This window comes from Myiozetetes cayanensis, unplaced genomic scaffold (assembly GCF_022539395.1).
Source record: "Myiozetetes cayanensis isolate MyiCay16 unplaced genomic scaffold, myiCay2020 scf15, whole genome shotgun sequence".
Taxonomy (NCBI): domain Eukaryota; kingdom Metazoa; phylum Chordata; class Aves; order Passeriformes; family Tyrannidae; genus Myiozetetes; species Myiozetetes cayanensis.
Window position 1 is genome coordinate 784,188 of NW_026087159.1, and position 15,481 is coordinate 799,668.

The window sequence follows — 15,481 nt, forward strand, 5'->3', positions numbered from 1 at the left end:
TGCAGCACAGAGGGCTTTGTGTTCTCTGTCAGAAACCTGCACGGGGTTTGTGTCTATTGCTGCATGACGACACTTCACTGATTGTCACTGCATTAAACATTTGAATAGATAATTTATATCCATTAGCCTGCTGAGGTTGATAATTTTGACATGGTGTGCTTTATTAAAAGTCTTCACCGAGGCTGTTGGAATTCCCACAGTTATCTGGGTGTGAGAACCATCCAAATGGGAGTCATTCCCAAGGCAGGTGAGGTTTGCTGAGGTTGTGTTGAATGGATGAACATCTGTGCATGACTCCTGCTTCTTCCAGTCACTCCTGCTTGGGCTGTGCCAGGACTGACTCCCTGAGAACTGGCTGGATCCAGGCACTGAGAGACACTCCATTGACTGGGTGCAGCTAATGGGATATTGATTCAGCCCTGGGTAAGCATGTTAAATAGGAGGGGGAAGGTACATTAGATTAAAGAGGATAGAGGATTCTATTTTTGGAACAGAAAGGAAGAAGAACGCACACTATTGCAGGAAGAGATTAACTTCCCCTTTTCAATGAAAAAAGAAAAAAGTTCCACTAATAGTAGATCTAAATTCCACTGATAGTGGATTTAAATTTCTTTAAAATAACCCAAAAGCTCAGTGATACACAGAAATTATTTTGGTTTGTTCATGGGTTCAAAATCTTAAACACCAAAGAAATTATTGTCTCCAATGGTCCACATGAGGTACATTGGTAATTCTAAGGCTTTTAATAATTGCACTGTTACTTATACAATATTTCAAATAATTAGCTATAAACAATATTACAAACAACTAAAATTAGCATCTAATTTTTTTCTAAGATTTAAATTTTATTTTCCACTGGAAATGATTATTTTATTTATGACTTGTGTGTTTCATTTGCAAAAATCTTTCCCTTGCAGAAAGCAATAGATCACTTTTTCTTTAGGATCCTGATTTGAAATCTGCACTAATAATAACACTAAATACACTAATAAAATATAACATGCAGTGCATGTTATATATTGTTATATATTGCTCATACTATATATATATACTATGGAGATTCTCTGTGCCAAGGAAATACAGGGAATGGGTCAGTTTAAGTGAAAAAACAGTGACATCTTCCCTACCAAAAAAATTGCTTTTCTACTTTGCAGGGAGCAATTTCCCTCACAAATTCCCAGTGAGATATTTTTCATTCTGCTGTGTTACTTTATCAATGGCTGTGAGGGGCCTGAATTTCTGAGTAATTCTCTGTGATCAGTTATTGTCAGAGATAAATTCATATGCATGCACATGCATATTCACTGGTGTTGACTGAGTTGCTTGAGCAGCAAATTCACGATAAAAATTGATAAATGAACTTTTTCATACACTCATTAATGCCCATTCAGAAGAATCTTGTTACTAATTTAATTTCTAGATGCTTCTCTGAATTGTTATGAATAGATGGAGCATTTCTCCTGAATGACAGACTTTTTTTATGTGGAACTAACACTTCTGTAGGAATCTGAGTTAAATGTCTGACCCAGGTGAAATGGTCAGTGTTGACATTATATTTCCAAGACAAGCCTATCACTTATTCTCTGAACTTTGAATAATTCAGTACTGCTTAAAATTCTAATTTTGTGTTGTGTACTGAATCTCTTCTCTGTAATCTTGCATTTCTGCCTCATAATTCATTTCGAGAGGTACTTAAAAACACCGAGAAAATGAGACTTCCTATGATTAGATGGTTGGTTCTTACACAAAACTATGATTATTATGAAGGAAATAGCAAAGTTGAACTGGTTATGCAGGTTTTAGTAGCAAATAATAGAAGTTGTTGAACAGCATGTTACAGGTGTACAGCTTCATAGATACTGAGAAGGGTGCAGCACATCCATGAAGATCAAAGAGTGCTGGAAGGACATACATTTTAGAGACATTTTACCCTTGAAATAAAACCAGGGGAGTTCCCTGGCAACAGGGAATCTAAAGGAGATTTTGGGTGTAATTTAGGTATTTCTAAGAGGGATATATCAGCAGGAGCACACTGAGGACCAACACCATCAGGCCTGGTAATGACTAATGCAGGCAGGAATTGCTGATAACTTTAAAAAGTCAGCAGCTCACAGTCAATCTGGTTTTTTGGAGGCAATATCTACTGGTCATGCTTTGCTCTTGTTTGTTTATCCCAGCATCCCCAGTCAGCACATTGCTCAGAGCTTGTTTCCCTCCACATATGGGAGAGGTCAAGGCACCAGGCTGCCTGGCTCGCATATGTTCTTTGATTGAAGCCATATGCAGATCAGGCCTTCCTTAATGCTGAGATAAAATCGCTGAGATAAAATTCATCTTGGGATGTGAAAAGAAGCCACAAAATAGCCCAACTCCCTTCCTCTTCTTAGGTCTTGCCTTTGTGCCTATTAGAAAGGGAAATGCTGCCACAGCTCGATTTTCCCACTGGTGTTTTTGCTGCGAGTTGACATTGAAGCTGTTTAATCTGCCCAGATGTCAGGTTGGCAGAGACCAGGTGCTGAGTGGATGGTGCAATGCATTCACCACTTTGCCAGCATGGCTGTGAGAAGGTTATTGTGGTTGTGAAAAGGTTATTATGGTTTGGATAAGGTTGTTATTCTTGTGAGAAGGTTTTGTTATTTCATGCTGTGTAATATTAAGGTTTTGCTCAAAAAACAAATAAACAAAAAACCCCACAAGAAGGCATTGAATGCATTTTGGAGATGTTTTTTAAAATGCAAATTCACTTCTAGGGAGTTTAGATCTAAACTCTTTGTGAAGCCAGAGCTGAGCAGAAAATGTGAATCAGAAGCAGAGTGGGAGAGCACTCAGGAACAGCTCCAAGGGATGCTGCTGAAGTTCACAGGAAAACAGGAAAAGGGTTTTCTCAGATAAGTTAAAAATCTATTCCAAGCACAGGTTTGGATCAATCTCTCCTATTTCTGAACCTGATGGTTCAATGCCTCCACAGAAATAACTGCTGGTGGTTCAGATATGGAAATGATGGTGCTCCACTCTCACAACTGGAATGAGACATGAGCTCTCCTTTCAGAGGGAATCTCTTCTCTTAAAAGTTCCCTTTCTTAAAGCTTTTGAGCATGGGCATTAAATAGACAAATAGCTGGTTAATGTTCATGTGTTTAGGCTGTTTACTAAGAGAATAAAATTCGAGGACTTACTCATTGTTGAATGAGTAATCTAAAACTGTGAAAAAGATAAGAAAGTTTCAGATGTTAAAAGAATTAATAAAATCTCTTGAAGGAGTAGGGGAAAAAAGGAAGAAAACAAAAAATATTTGGGGAAAAAAAGTAACTATGGTATTTCTTGAACATGGTCAGCTACTCAGAGTAGCATGGTCTTGAAAATTGTGTTTGTATTTATCATAAAGTGAACCTTGGTTGTTTTGAAAGTCTCTCGGACTAGTGGCCCAAGTCATCTGGGATCAGGTATAGGGATCACAGCGTTTTTGTTTGTGTCAAAGTGCACTGTCTTTATATTTTACATCATCATGGCAATCAGCAGTTGCACATAACTAAATAGCAGATTCCTTGTTTTTACAGGTCTTAACCCAAAATGCCCTTGCTGGTGTGCCATGATGTGCTGGATTGCCCTGTGAGGCCATGGAACACTGGGAGGGAGAACTTGAAATGCATTTTCAGAAAATGCACGCTTTTCACATAAGTATCTTCGTGAAATCAGTGGGTTTGACTTGTTAATGTCTGTGCTTTGTGTAATGAGTTTCACTCTCCTCATACCTTTTTAAATTTTTATCCTCCAGTAACCTGTTCTCCCTCTCCTTAGATTGCTGTGTAGATCTACATAAACAAAACAGGGGGATGTTCCAGTTTATTCAAGCTCACCCAATAAGGGAGGGTGTTTGGCTCTTACACAATTTAAATCATGTTGCCTCACTGGGATTAAGCAGACCAAGAAGGCTTTATGCAGTTTGTTCAGAGATCTTTAGCAAGAGCTGCAATGTAAAAGCTACTTACAAAATGTTTAGGCAGGAGCTAAGAAATCCGGTTAATTCTTGATCATCCTAATCACTCCCCAGCAGAAACTGGTGCACTGGGCAGCTTTAGGCTGGCCTAGAGTGGGGCAAGTCTTGTGTAATCAGTGCTCCTGCTCCTGAAATCCATGAACAACAAATCTGCTTCTATGTCTGTAACCTCATCTGCTGCTTTTCTCCCACTCTTATCAGGTGCCCACTCGTCTGACTCTCTTAAGTCTTAAATTTAAAAATTTATGTAAATACCATTTTCTAAAAGATGTTTCAGATGTTGCTCTTAGACACAGTCTAAGTCTGATTTTAAAAGGAAAGACTATCTTGTCATAGTTCTTTTCCGAAATAAACCCCACATTTTTAAATAAAATACTTTCCAGGGCACCTTAATTGTGCTTGATGACATTTATATGTATCAATTACAATGCAAAGGCTAAAGCTCCTTCTGGAGGTAAAAAAATACAATGCAAATGTTAATTTTTTTTTAGTAGGTTAAAATATTTAATCTTAGTTCTAGATCTACTTAATTTGTCTATTTACAAGATAATAGGAAGGTGTATGAAGTGTTAGCAGCACTGTGACGAGTTCCAAATTATAGACTCAGGAGACAAAGAATTGTGACACAATTGGCTCGTGCAAGGTGGGATAATTACAATGGAAGGGAGAACAAGGGGGAGGAAAGCTACACACAAAAAAGCATTGAGGTGTTTCAGATAATAGACTGATTTGTAGTGTGATGTTGCATATATGCATAGAATTACCATAGTTATTAATGAATTCCAGACTTTTGTTTTTATGAAACATCACCTTCTGTGCACATAAACCAGGTTTATAATACTGCAATTTTACTGAAATGATAGGCAAATGTTATTAAAGATAGGGAGAAGGATTAGTTTTATTAAATGGTGTTGCTAATTTACCAATTTAGAAGAACAGCTTTTAAAGAAAAAACTGAGGCACCTTTGGGCCATGTTTTACTGGAACTGCAGTTCACAGCCATGAAGATGAAAAGGATTTTCCTAATACTTTTATAATTTTCCAGATGACAGTGCTAAGATTTTATATAGATATAAAGTACATAAATTATTGAATATATTAGTGTATGAAGTGTGTGAACTGCATCTGACACCGGGTCTCTTTAATACAACTTACACTACTCCTTTGATGTGTTTTGTTTGACTTCTCAAGTGTTGTCAAAACGTGCATCTGATTATAATCATTGTCCCATTTTTTTTTACCCTTCAGGAACTGTCAAGTTTTAAGATTCCAGTCTCTAGAGCTGAACTTCTTTAGACCATGAACTTGTGCACTGATCCATAGGATCACTAATGAAAAACTCGTTTTGCCTTCTTCAAACTTCTGTTCTTAGAAAGGATAGTCAGCCTGTAAATTCTTTCTACAGAGGGAAAACTACCACCCCTTAAGGCAATGCACTGCCTCACACGCTTTACCTTCATACTGGTTTGATTCCTTAAAGTTGCATCATAAAAACATCACCACAAAGTTTTAGTGGATCTCTGATGAAATCAAAGAAATGATTAGAGAGGCAAGTGTTTTAGAATCAGGTTTGCACTGTGTTTTCTGTATAGGCTCTTAACCTTTAAAAACATTCCTCCAGGAAGGAAATTTTGTTTTAAAGGTGTCTTTTGATGGTTTTCGTTCTATTTAAGTGTCAGAACTATTTGTGCTAAAATCATAGTGTGTGTTTATTTGGGATTTGGGGGTTTGTTATTATTTTTATTATTTTATTGTTAAACAGGCTGTGTTTGCTTGGTTTCATTAAGTGCTGGACCGGCTCCACGCTATCCCAAACACTGGTATTTCCACGGCAAAGAGAAGGAGCAGCAGCCACAGCAGTGTACACAGCAGGGAGGGGTGGGATCCCATCTGGCACGTTGTGTTTTCCCAAAGGGGATTCCAAAATCCCAGACCTCCTTTGGGGATTCCTTTCCCAGTGATCTGAGAGCCCCAGGGAGGCAGGTGGGAGAGCTGATGTGCCGTGGGACCTGTCCCTGCCAGCACAGGGCTCTGGGGACCAGGAGGGAGCGAGCTGGAACATCCCTGCAGAGCTGCTTCAGGTGTGCAAGTCCACAGCAACTCTAAAAGTCAATTATGGGTAATTTAGAGTGGGTTGAAAACCAGGCTGAAGCGGGGAAGATGTGCCTGAAGATGGAGCTTTTAAATTAATTTCCTAACCCTGCTCGTTGCACGGTGATGCCTTGGGAAGAGGGCACACAGTTCTGGGGCAGTTCACAGATAAATCAGCTTAAAGCAAGTGGGAAACGAGCCCTGAGGAGGAGTGGAGAGTGCCAGGGGGCCAGATGTGCTGCTTTCAGGGTGGGGAGGAGCACCTCGGAGTGTCGGGGCAGGATGGGACTCACGGGGGCAAAGGCTGGGTGGGCACACAAAGGGTCTGGAGCTGTCTGGGACTGGGACCTGCAGCTCTGGCTGCCACAGGGGGGCTGGACCCGTGAATGGGGGGGATTCCAGCTTGTGCATCAAACATAAAAATGGGAGTGTGGCACAGTGTTTAGGTTGTGGTGTTTGAAATGCCTTGAACGTGGTGAATTTTAGCTAAGATGCTTGAATTTCAGTCAGGGTTGTTTCCTTTAATCTCCTCACTCAGATTTCCTGCTCTGCACTTTTATTTCAGTTCAGTGAAAATTTTAAGTCTCAAAGCATCACCTACAGAAAAAGAAAACCTGTATGTGCATCCACATGTTTATATATATTTATACATATATTACACTGAGTACTTACATGAATGACAACATCAAGAAAAATTACTATAATTAAAAAGAAATCTGTTTTTAAGGTAAGTTAAAGTCATTACTTATGCAATATAAACTATTTAGCTAAAATGATATCCTGTGTCTATTAAATTTCAATGTGCATACATTATTTTTATCTCTGTATGTCACATTATAGCAAAACAATTTGAGTACCTGTAAGAAAAGATGCTGGGGGAGGTTCCACAGAAGAAATAAACTCTTCTTATATTGCAGGGATTTCTCACTCGGCTTTTGATCTTCGGGTGTTGCTGTTTACGAAAAAATTGATTAGCACTTAGCTTTTTTTCCCCATTATACTTGTTATTTTTTATCTTGATGCTTGCTACAATAATTTGGCCCATTTTATCTTGGTACCTAAAATGTTCCTGGATTGCTTTATTAGCATAAAATCCTAATTTGTGATGTTATTGCATACCTGCAGTAAGGTATGAAAACACTCATTGCTGAAGACTTTTTTCATTCCATTTCTCTGAGTATAAAAAACCTCATATCTAATATTGTGAGATGGATAAAAAAATGGGCTTAATTTTCTCACTGTCTTTTAAAAATGGAGTTTCAAACCAGGATGTATGTACAAAACAGGCAGAGTATTTAACTGGGATTGTGACCCAGACACAAGGTGAGAGGGTTCATGACCACTGTGTATTTAGCTATTTCTGAATTTTTGATTTTATGACATAAAATAGATGATCTGCTGGGAGGCAGACTTCCTATTTTTCAGTTTCCAGTATGCGTTTTTAATTCTATGGAGTATTAAGCAACTTATCCCTTACACCACATCTTCCACTCTGCACTAATAAAAACAACAGCCTGCTTCAGGTTGCTCAAAAAAAAAAAAAAAAAGAAAAAAAAAGACATTTTCCCCTGTCTTCTGAATTTTACCATTTCTGACAACAGCCACCTGTTTTCTGTCCTTCAGAAAACCTGATCAAGTGTGAAAGCCCTGGAGGGGACCTGTCCTGTCTGTTCCCTCACCACCTACAATAACCCCCGTCACAGGAACAGCAAAACAGCAGCTCAGCCTGAGCAGGAGAGGGAAACCAGGGCATGGCAGGGAATGCTCCCTGATGGCCTGGAAATGGGAGCATTAGGGAATGGAATTGCTGGATTTTACAGGCTGTGTTTTACAGGCTGCAAGCAGAGTTATCCCTCCACCAAAATCAGCTGTGTGTCTCGCTGAGAGGTGTCACTGCAAGCACAGCTCCAGCTTGGCATTTTGCTAATGATATTCCTCTATAATAAGCTTGTCTGCCTCTGATCTCACACTTTCTGCCTCTTGAAATCCTCCTTTCCAAGTCCTGTCATTGAATGGGGCGGCAGGAATCGCTGAGCTCCAACCTGAAACACGGAATCAATCTGTCACTGAGCAAATCAGATAATCTGTGTGGAGCCCTCTGGAGTGTGTGCAGGTAAAAATGCTGTCATATATTAGACTTAGTGGATATACAGAATTGCTTATTGTTTGAACTGTGCTTTTATGGGAAGAAACTTAAGTAAATATTTACCAGCTTTACCAGTCATGTCTTTCTGTGTTCAGGGGGGGGGATGTTTTTCAGCCCTTTCTTCCAGCAGTTGCCCTTTCTGCAATGTCCCTGTCCAGGCCCCTTTTACTGAAAAGGAGTGTAGTTGACTTTAGCTGACTTTCTATTCCCACTAAGCAGTTTCTGGTCCAGAAATCATGGGAATTTGACAAACTGCATGGCTGTGTGGTTCTAGACAGACAGCATCTGGAGTTGCTTTAACAGTCAGGATTCATTCCCTAAGCCTGTACATCCATTTCCATTAATTCAGTCATTTGACAAAAACAATGCTGCAACAACCTTGAAGCATCATGAAACAAAAACAGGGAATAGAATAAATCCTGCTTGGGTTTGTGGTTTTTTCCCCTGTTTTTGGAATGAAAAATAACCCTGCTTATGCTAATGGCACCCTCTTGGCCCTTTTAGAGGTTGTATCTTTTATTTTTTTCTGTCTTTTTAAAGCAGAAATTCTATCTAGGATTTACTGTGCAAGACAGAAATCACCTGCCAGGAGACAGAATTTTCCAGGCTCAGGAGCATCATTTCTGTGGTGTGGCTCACAGTAACAGCACATATTTAACACTGGGAGAGCAGAGAACGTGGCTGGGAAAGCTGAAGTCTGCTCTGGCAGCTGTGACAGTGATTTAGTGTGGCAGGTTGGAGACTCTCTCAGTTAGCAACACGTAGATGAGATGCCTACAGGAATTAGAGGAGATGTGGGGACTGGCAGGGCCACATACACACAACAAGGCTCTTCACCTACTTACTCATTATCAACTACAGCTCTTTGTTTCCAAACACGTCCACTGAACAATAATCCATGCACTTCAAACTTGGGGCTGTATCCACTTCCTTGCTCTTTTCTCCTCTGGAACAATCCCCTCTGTTTCCCATTACTTGCTGACAATGGAATAGGGCTTGTGGGGCTTGGTGGCCTCAGAACTTTAAGATGAGGTGCTTGGAGGGGATGCTTTCAGACTAATTTTAACCACCTTTTTCCCAAGTGGTAGTTGGTTATGGTTGTTCAATTCAAAAATAGCTGAAATCAAGAGCAATCCAATGTCTCAGTCTTCTACAAAGGTATTGATTCACTGTCATTTTTGTGACATCTTTTTCCATTTATTGTGCCTCGCTCGGTCTCAGCTAAACCACCAACTTGCATCAGCACTTTTACTGTGCTGAAAAATTTCCTTTCATCTTCTGATTATCTTTCTGGACACATTCTATCTATGCCTTGCTTTATTTTATATTGACACCAATTGAGGTTGCCATTGGTGGGCAATTAAAAACCTGAAGATAAAACAAAGAGCTTGTTCGCTGGGTGGATTTCCTCAAACACATTTCCTGTTCAATTCTCTGTGTTTTCCAGTGACTTGAGAAATTGCTCTGGCTGATTGCACTTGCTGGTATCTCATGTACTCTCTGGGTTTTTATACCTTTAGTAGTCGAACTGTTTCCTTTCCTGCTCTGGCTTTTCTTCAAAGTAAAGTGACAGGTGTCCAGAGCTTTTATGCAATAATGAATTATTGGGAGAAATGTTTTCTGCTCGTTTCCACAGGAATAAGTAATATTGGACTTGGAAACAGAACCAGGAGGATCTAGTTTATCATCCCTGTAATGTGTTCCTGAGTGTGCAAAATGAAACTCTTTCTGAGGGCAAACCAAGCCCTGTTGAGCTGGTTATTGCAGGAAAAGCTATCCCAGCACATCCACTTAGTCATCACCTTGGCAGGAGAGGAAGCTGAGAGGAAAATAGAATAGGGGAGGGAATTCCTTCAGTGCTTTAATAAAAGAAAGATTACTCACAGCATTAAACAGATGACATATTAATATCAAATAGAACTTGTCTTTGAAGTTTAAACTTTTCCAAAATAGAATGACTGTGGCCAATTGTCCAGTCTTTGTTCTGGAAAAAAAGATGAATTGTTCTCATCTGCAGTGATTTATTTTGTGTCACTGTTCAGCCTTGAACTGGATCTTGCAGCCCACACTGATCGTGGTGCTTTAGGCGTGATATGTGTACAGCAACAGCATTAATTCTGTCCCTAATATTCAAAATCATTTTAAAGTCCAAGTTCGCAGTGAGCTCACTGAGATAACAAAGTGCTTCCTCCCTCGTAGGTCGCCCTCCAAGCTGGAGGCAAGGGCTTGATTTATTTCTGAGTGAACTTTGACAGGGAGAATGTCTGGCAGAGAAGGCACCGTGCTCAGTGCCAGCTGTAAGTGGTCCAAGCCACTTCACCAAGTGTTTGTTTTTACTTTGCTTGACTTCCACACAATCCCATTTCACAAGCTTGTTATTGGTCAGTGTATTTTCCTTTCTGGAGTTGAAAATTGTTATTTTTATACAAATATTTATGTTAACATCCCTCAGGACAGTGTATTCTTTGCAGTTCTTTATTCTCTGTTTTGAGGAAGCAGCTTAGGCAAAAAAATTAACATGTGATGTTCATGATCAGTCATCCTCTGTAACACAAGCATAGTTGGAATTAATAGTGGGCAATCAGATCAAACTCTGAGAGCTGATTTCAGTTTAATGCTCATTAAATTCTTTCATGTGCTACATCCTGTTGGAGCTGCACGAAATCTGGGTCTGATTCAACACGTTTGACACTTTGTGTGAATTTGAATTATTTAACCTATTTGAGCTGGGATATCTTTGTGCTTGTTACCTGGTCTAAGGAGGGAATTGGCTTGGTGATAAAAGGACTGTGACGTGGATGAAGGAATGTGGATAAAGGTTTGGAAACCTTTAATTAGACTCAACCCTTCTCCCCCCTCCAGAATTAGAGCAATGGATGAAAATGTGGTAAGAACTGTTAAATGTGAAGCACTGTTGCTGGCTGGAGTCTCTGAACCAGAGCAGCTGATCCTACATGCCTGCTCTCCTCTCAGATTCCTCCCTAAGCAGCCACTGAGGGGGCAGGAGCACCACATCTCTGCTCTGACCTGGTTCAACTCTTCCCGTGTGACATTCCATGGGGGACAGCTGCTCTCCAACAATAGCCGGGGTCAGGAAGGAATGTTCCTGTCAGCAGGGCCACCTAGGGCTGCATTCCATGTTCCCAGCCCGTGACAGGGCAGTTCTGCTCAGGGGAAGGGATTCCAGGCAGGTGGAGAGGCTCACCCAGCCCTGGGGCAATGGCACTGCCGTGGACAGGGGAGGGGACAGGGCACTGGCTCCCTGACAGACCTTGGCACTCAGCACATGGGGATCCTTTCTGCCTTTCCCTCGGGGGCTTAGTCAGACCCAGGGGTTTGGGGGCTCCAGCACTGTGAGTGCTGGTGACAGCAGAGCTTGTGGGTGCCTCCTGTGTGTTCTGGACAAAGTACCCTGTTGTTCAGTGTCAAACCAGGTATCCACAACCACCCCGTCCCTTCTAGCAGTGCCGTTCAGGCTGTGTGACCTCCCAGTTGTGTTCACATAGCTGACAGCACACTGCATCACTTCATCTTCTTCTTTGCCCTCAGAATTATGGGTTGGAGACTGAAAACCTGAGGACTCTGTCTCACAAGCTGAATGCCTCAGCCAAAAACCTTCAGAACTTTATCACGGGGAGGAGGAGGAGCGGCCACTATGACGGCAGAGCCTCCAGGCGGCTGCCAAACGATTTCCTTACCTCTGTCGTTGACCTGATTGGTGCTGCCAAGAACTTGCTCGCCTGGCTGGACAGGTAATTAACTGTTCCTCGGTCCCTTTACACGTGAGAATAATTATTTGAGGAGTTTTCCCGTTGTTCTTTCTTTGTCTCTTATACTCTTTTATTCTAATATTCAAATGGCGGGTCTGGAATTTTAGCTCTAAATTTTATTTCACAGGTTTCTCAAATATTGGAGGCAAAACTTAGCGCCCTTGTCTTTCAGGAGGGTGTTAATGTTTGCTCTCTCAGCTGGATTTTGTGTGAAATGAATACTTCTGTGCCATTCCAAGGTGACATCTCACTGCTGCAAGTGGCAATGCCATCGGAAATTTCAGAGTGAAGGGCAAGGATGAAAAGCTTGTAGAGTCTGAACTATCTTTCAACCATGAAAAAGACACAAAAACGTGGAGCTGAGCAAATTAAGATTATTCAAAATAAATGACAATACTTGCTTAGTCTGAAAATTAAAGTTTCTATGTTAGAGTTTTTTCAAGAGTAGGCTTGATGTATTAGATACAGTTGTATTGGTTAATGCTCAGCAATCAACCACTGTTTTATTTTTAAATTTAGGAATCGAGAATTTGATGAAAAATATCTCTCTGACTGCAGCAAGGCAGAGAGCAAAATGTAAAATAGCATCAGAGCATTTAAGGTTTGTTTTTCTTTGAAGTTATAGCAGTGAATAGCTTTATCTTGAATCTGAATGCTCTGGAACGTATAAATGGCACCTTAGAAATCACAATGAGAGTGAATCACCCTCCTTTACAGGATTTGTATAATCCTGGTGACATCTTCCTAACCTAATGCCAGCAGTCATATTCTCTCAGGCTATGACCTTGTCAGCTCTTATGATTTCAAAGGGGGTCAGATTCAGCTGGAGTTTGGAAAGCCTGAAGAAGATTGGAGCGTGCAGGAAGCTGTTGTGACTAAGTAAGCACTGCTTTGCTCCCTGAAAGAAGGTGCTGATTGCTGCTGGAGAGTGATGTCATGCTGCAAAAGCCACGTTTTTAATGAGCAGCACAAAGGGAATCTGGGCTGCTTAGAGTTATTTGGAAAATCCTGTTTCTACTCTCCATAAGAATGAAAACTTCTGGTGTTCTGGCCAAACTCCAGATTACATCTGCCTACATTTTTTTCTTGTTTCAAAGGCATATATTGCAAAAGGTGTGTAACTTGCTGCTGGAGGTGCTGATTTGGTGTTTGACATTTCTGTGGTGTAAAACTGATCTCTGTGTTAACTATATCTGCTTATGCTGTAATCAGGAGTTAAACCCCCTAATGCTGTATCCACCTGTCCTTCCCCCGTCACAGGTCTCCGTTTGTCAGCGTGACAGAATATTCACTGCTGAAAAACAACATTGTCCAACTGTGCCTGGAACTCACAACCATTGTGCAACAGGTAGGAGGGGTTGTCTTCTGCTCTGGGTCCTTTTCACACCTCTGCTGAAAAACTGCAATAGTAAAAACAGCTGAGCTTTTACATCCCCAGAAAAGCTGTTAGAGCATCTATTCCCATTCCCTGGGAGTGACAGGAAAATTTCTGGGCTTTGGTGATCCTCATGCACCTGGAGAGCCTGAAGGACAGTGTGAAGTTACAGATAATCCACTTTGCTGTTGAGTAGACAATTTCATGTCAGGTTATATCTCCCACCATGCAGTGTTACACAAAAAGCCACAGTGGGAAACAGCTTAACTGCTGCTAACAGGTTATTGCAGATTAAAATATGAATGATCCAGAATCTTTCAGGGACAAGTTCTGAAAATACATACAAATACATCCTGAAGCTGTACTGTGGCTTCTTCACTGAAAGGAGAGCCACTCACATGGAAGTTGTTCAGTGATGAATGTTAAATATTCATAACATTAAAGAACTCAAATAAGGAACAAACAAGGGTAGTAATATTATCATCACTGGCATTAATTCATTGTGATATGTCACAGTCCACAGGTACATGAATTTCATTTATCTGATCTGTAGTTCTATATGATATATAAATAACAATAGTCTCTAACAGTGTCTGCCTCTGAAATGAGACAAGGGGTGACACACAGGTACAGAAAGACTGAGTGTAAATTAGCTTTATAAATACTTACAGTGAAGCTTCTCGCCTTGTGAGTGGATACAAATATTGATGAGACAGAATAGTGTTATTGGAACGTGTGGAGAGGTCAGAGAACAGGCAGGGCTGTCTTGGAATGAAGCAAAAGAGATGTGCCTTTGTGTTTTGCACTACTATCCCTAATTTGTAGTATTCAGCTTTATTCCTTTTGGAAATTGTGTCCTTTATGCGTTTTTGCAGTGCAAGACAGTGATCCCTTTTTCTCTTTTCTTAGAGAAAAAATTCCTATGTCGGCATTTAATTATTTATGTATCTTTATTAAGCTTTCTCTTACAAGGTGTTTATAGCACGAGGCTATTTTTGATTTACAGACTAAGCAAAAAGACCTTCTCTACAGTATACAAAGTTTGGATTCTGATTCCACCCTTCAGCTGATATTGCCCTTCATTTGTGTAAGTTTGATTTTTCCCCATGCTCTGGGTGAAAAAAAGTGTAATTTTGAATTGCTGTCTCCATTTCTGTCATTCATGTCCCTGCTTTTGGCAGATGAAATTCTCTTCTCCTCTGCCAGCAATAGTTTGGTTCTTTATTTTTTCCAGTTCTTCAGCTCTGGTCCCAGAGCTGTCCTTCCTTTGACAACTTAAACCCAATCTTTTAGCATAAACTCCAAGGTCTTCCAAGATGAAAAACGCTTAGTTAGTACTTCAGGTTGGCTACAAATCAAGTTTTGTCTTTTCCCTATCTTCTTGTCAGATCTGGGTTGTTTGATAGATGCCTATTCAGACCTTTTTACAGTGTATTAAACTTAGCATCAGACAGAGCAGATACAACCAGCTCAGTCGCAGAGAGACAGTTTTGCTGTTACTAAATCTGAGGAAAATTGATCTTAATGTGTGAAAGCAGAAATGTGTCACCTAAGCCAGAGCTGCAGTCTCGACTGGGGGCTGAAATATGAATTGAAAGGCATAACTAATACAAACCTAGATCCCAGATCCTTTCAGATAATCCTTGTTTTATGAATTATGTGCATTTTAAACTCCTAATTCAGCCAGTGTGAAAGCAGCAGTCGAGGCTACCCATTAAGTGAGGGATGTCTTCAACATGGAGAGTTATTTTGTGCAAAATGAACAGGCTTTGTGTGCATAACCCAGAGCTGCCACTCCAGGGGAACTTCCTTCCAAAGTGGGGACATGACTCTGGAACCTGAGTTCAACATAAATATTGCCTGTGAATCTTCATGTACTGAATGATGTGGGTGACATACCCTTAGATCTAAGCAGAAAGCAGCTTTTTCGGCTTCTAGGTCATATTTTTTCTCTGTGTGAGTGTGAAGATGAGATCATTCAAAAATTATATTTTTATGTATTATTATTATTATTTACATACCATGTAAATGCTATGATGAATAGTCACTTGTTTATCTGTAAACAGCATCTTCTCATGTTGGTTATGAGAAAACTGATCTTT

The 15,481-nt window shown here is 40.4% G+C and overlaps 1 protein-coding gene across 1 annotated transcript in view; it reads left to right on the top strand.

Moving 5' to 3' along the window:
* LOC126637552 (connector enhancer of kinase suppressor of ras 2-like) overlaps nucleotides 1-15,481 on the top strand; it is a 173,232-nt gene that overhangs the window by 71,390 nt on the left and 86,361 nt on the right. The window contains 2 exon segments of the mRNA XM_050310900.1: nucleotides 11,784-11,986; nucleotides 13,265-13,352. Of these exon segments, the coding sequence (XP_050166857.1) occupies nucleotides 11,784-11,986; nucleotides 13,265-13,352 (291 nt within the window).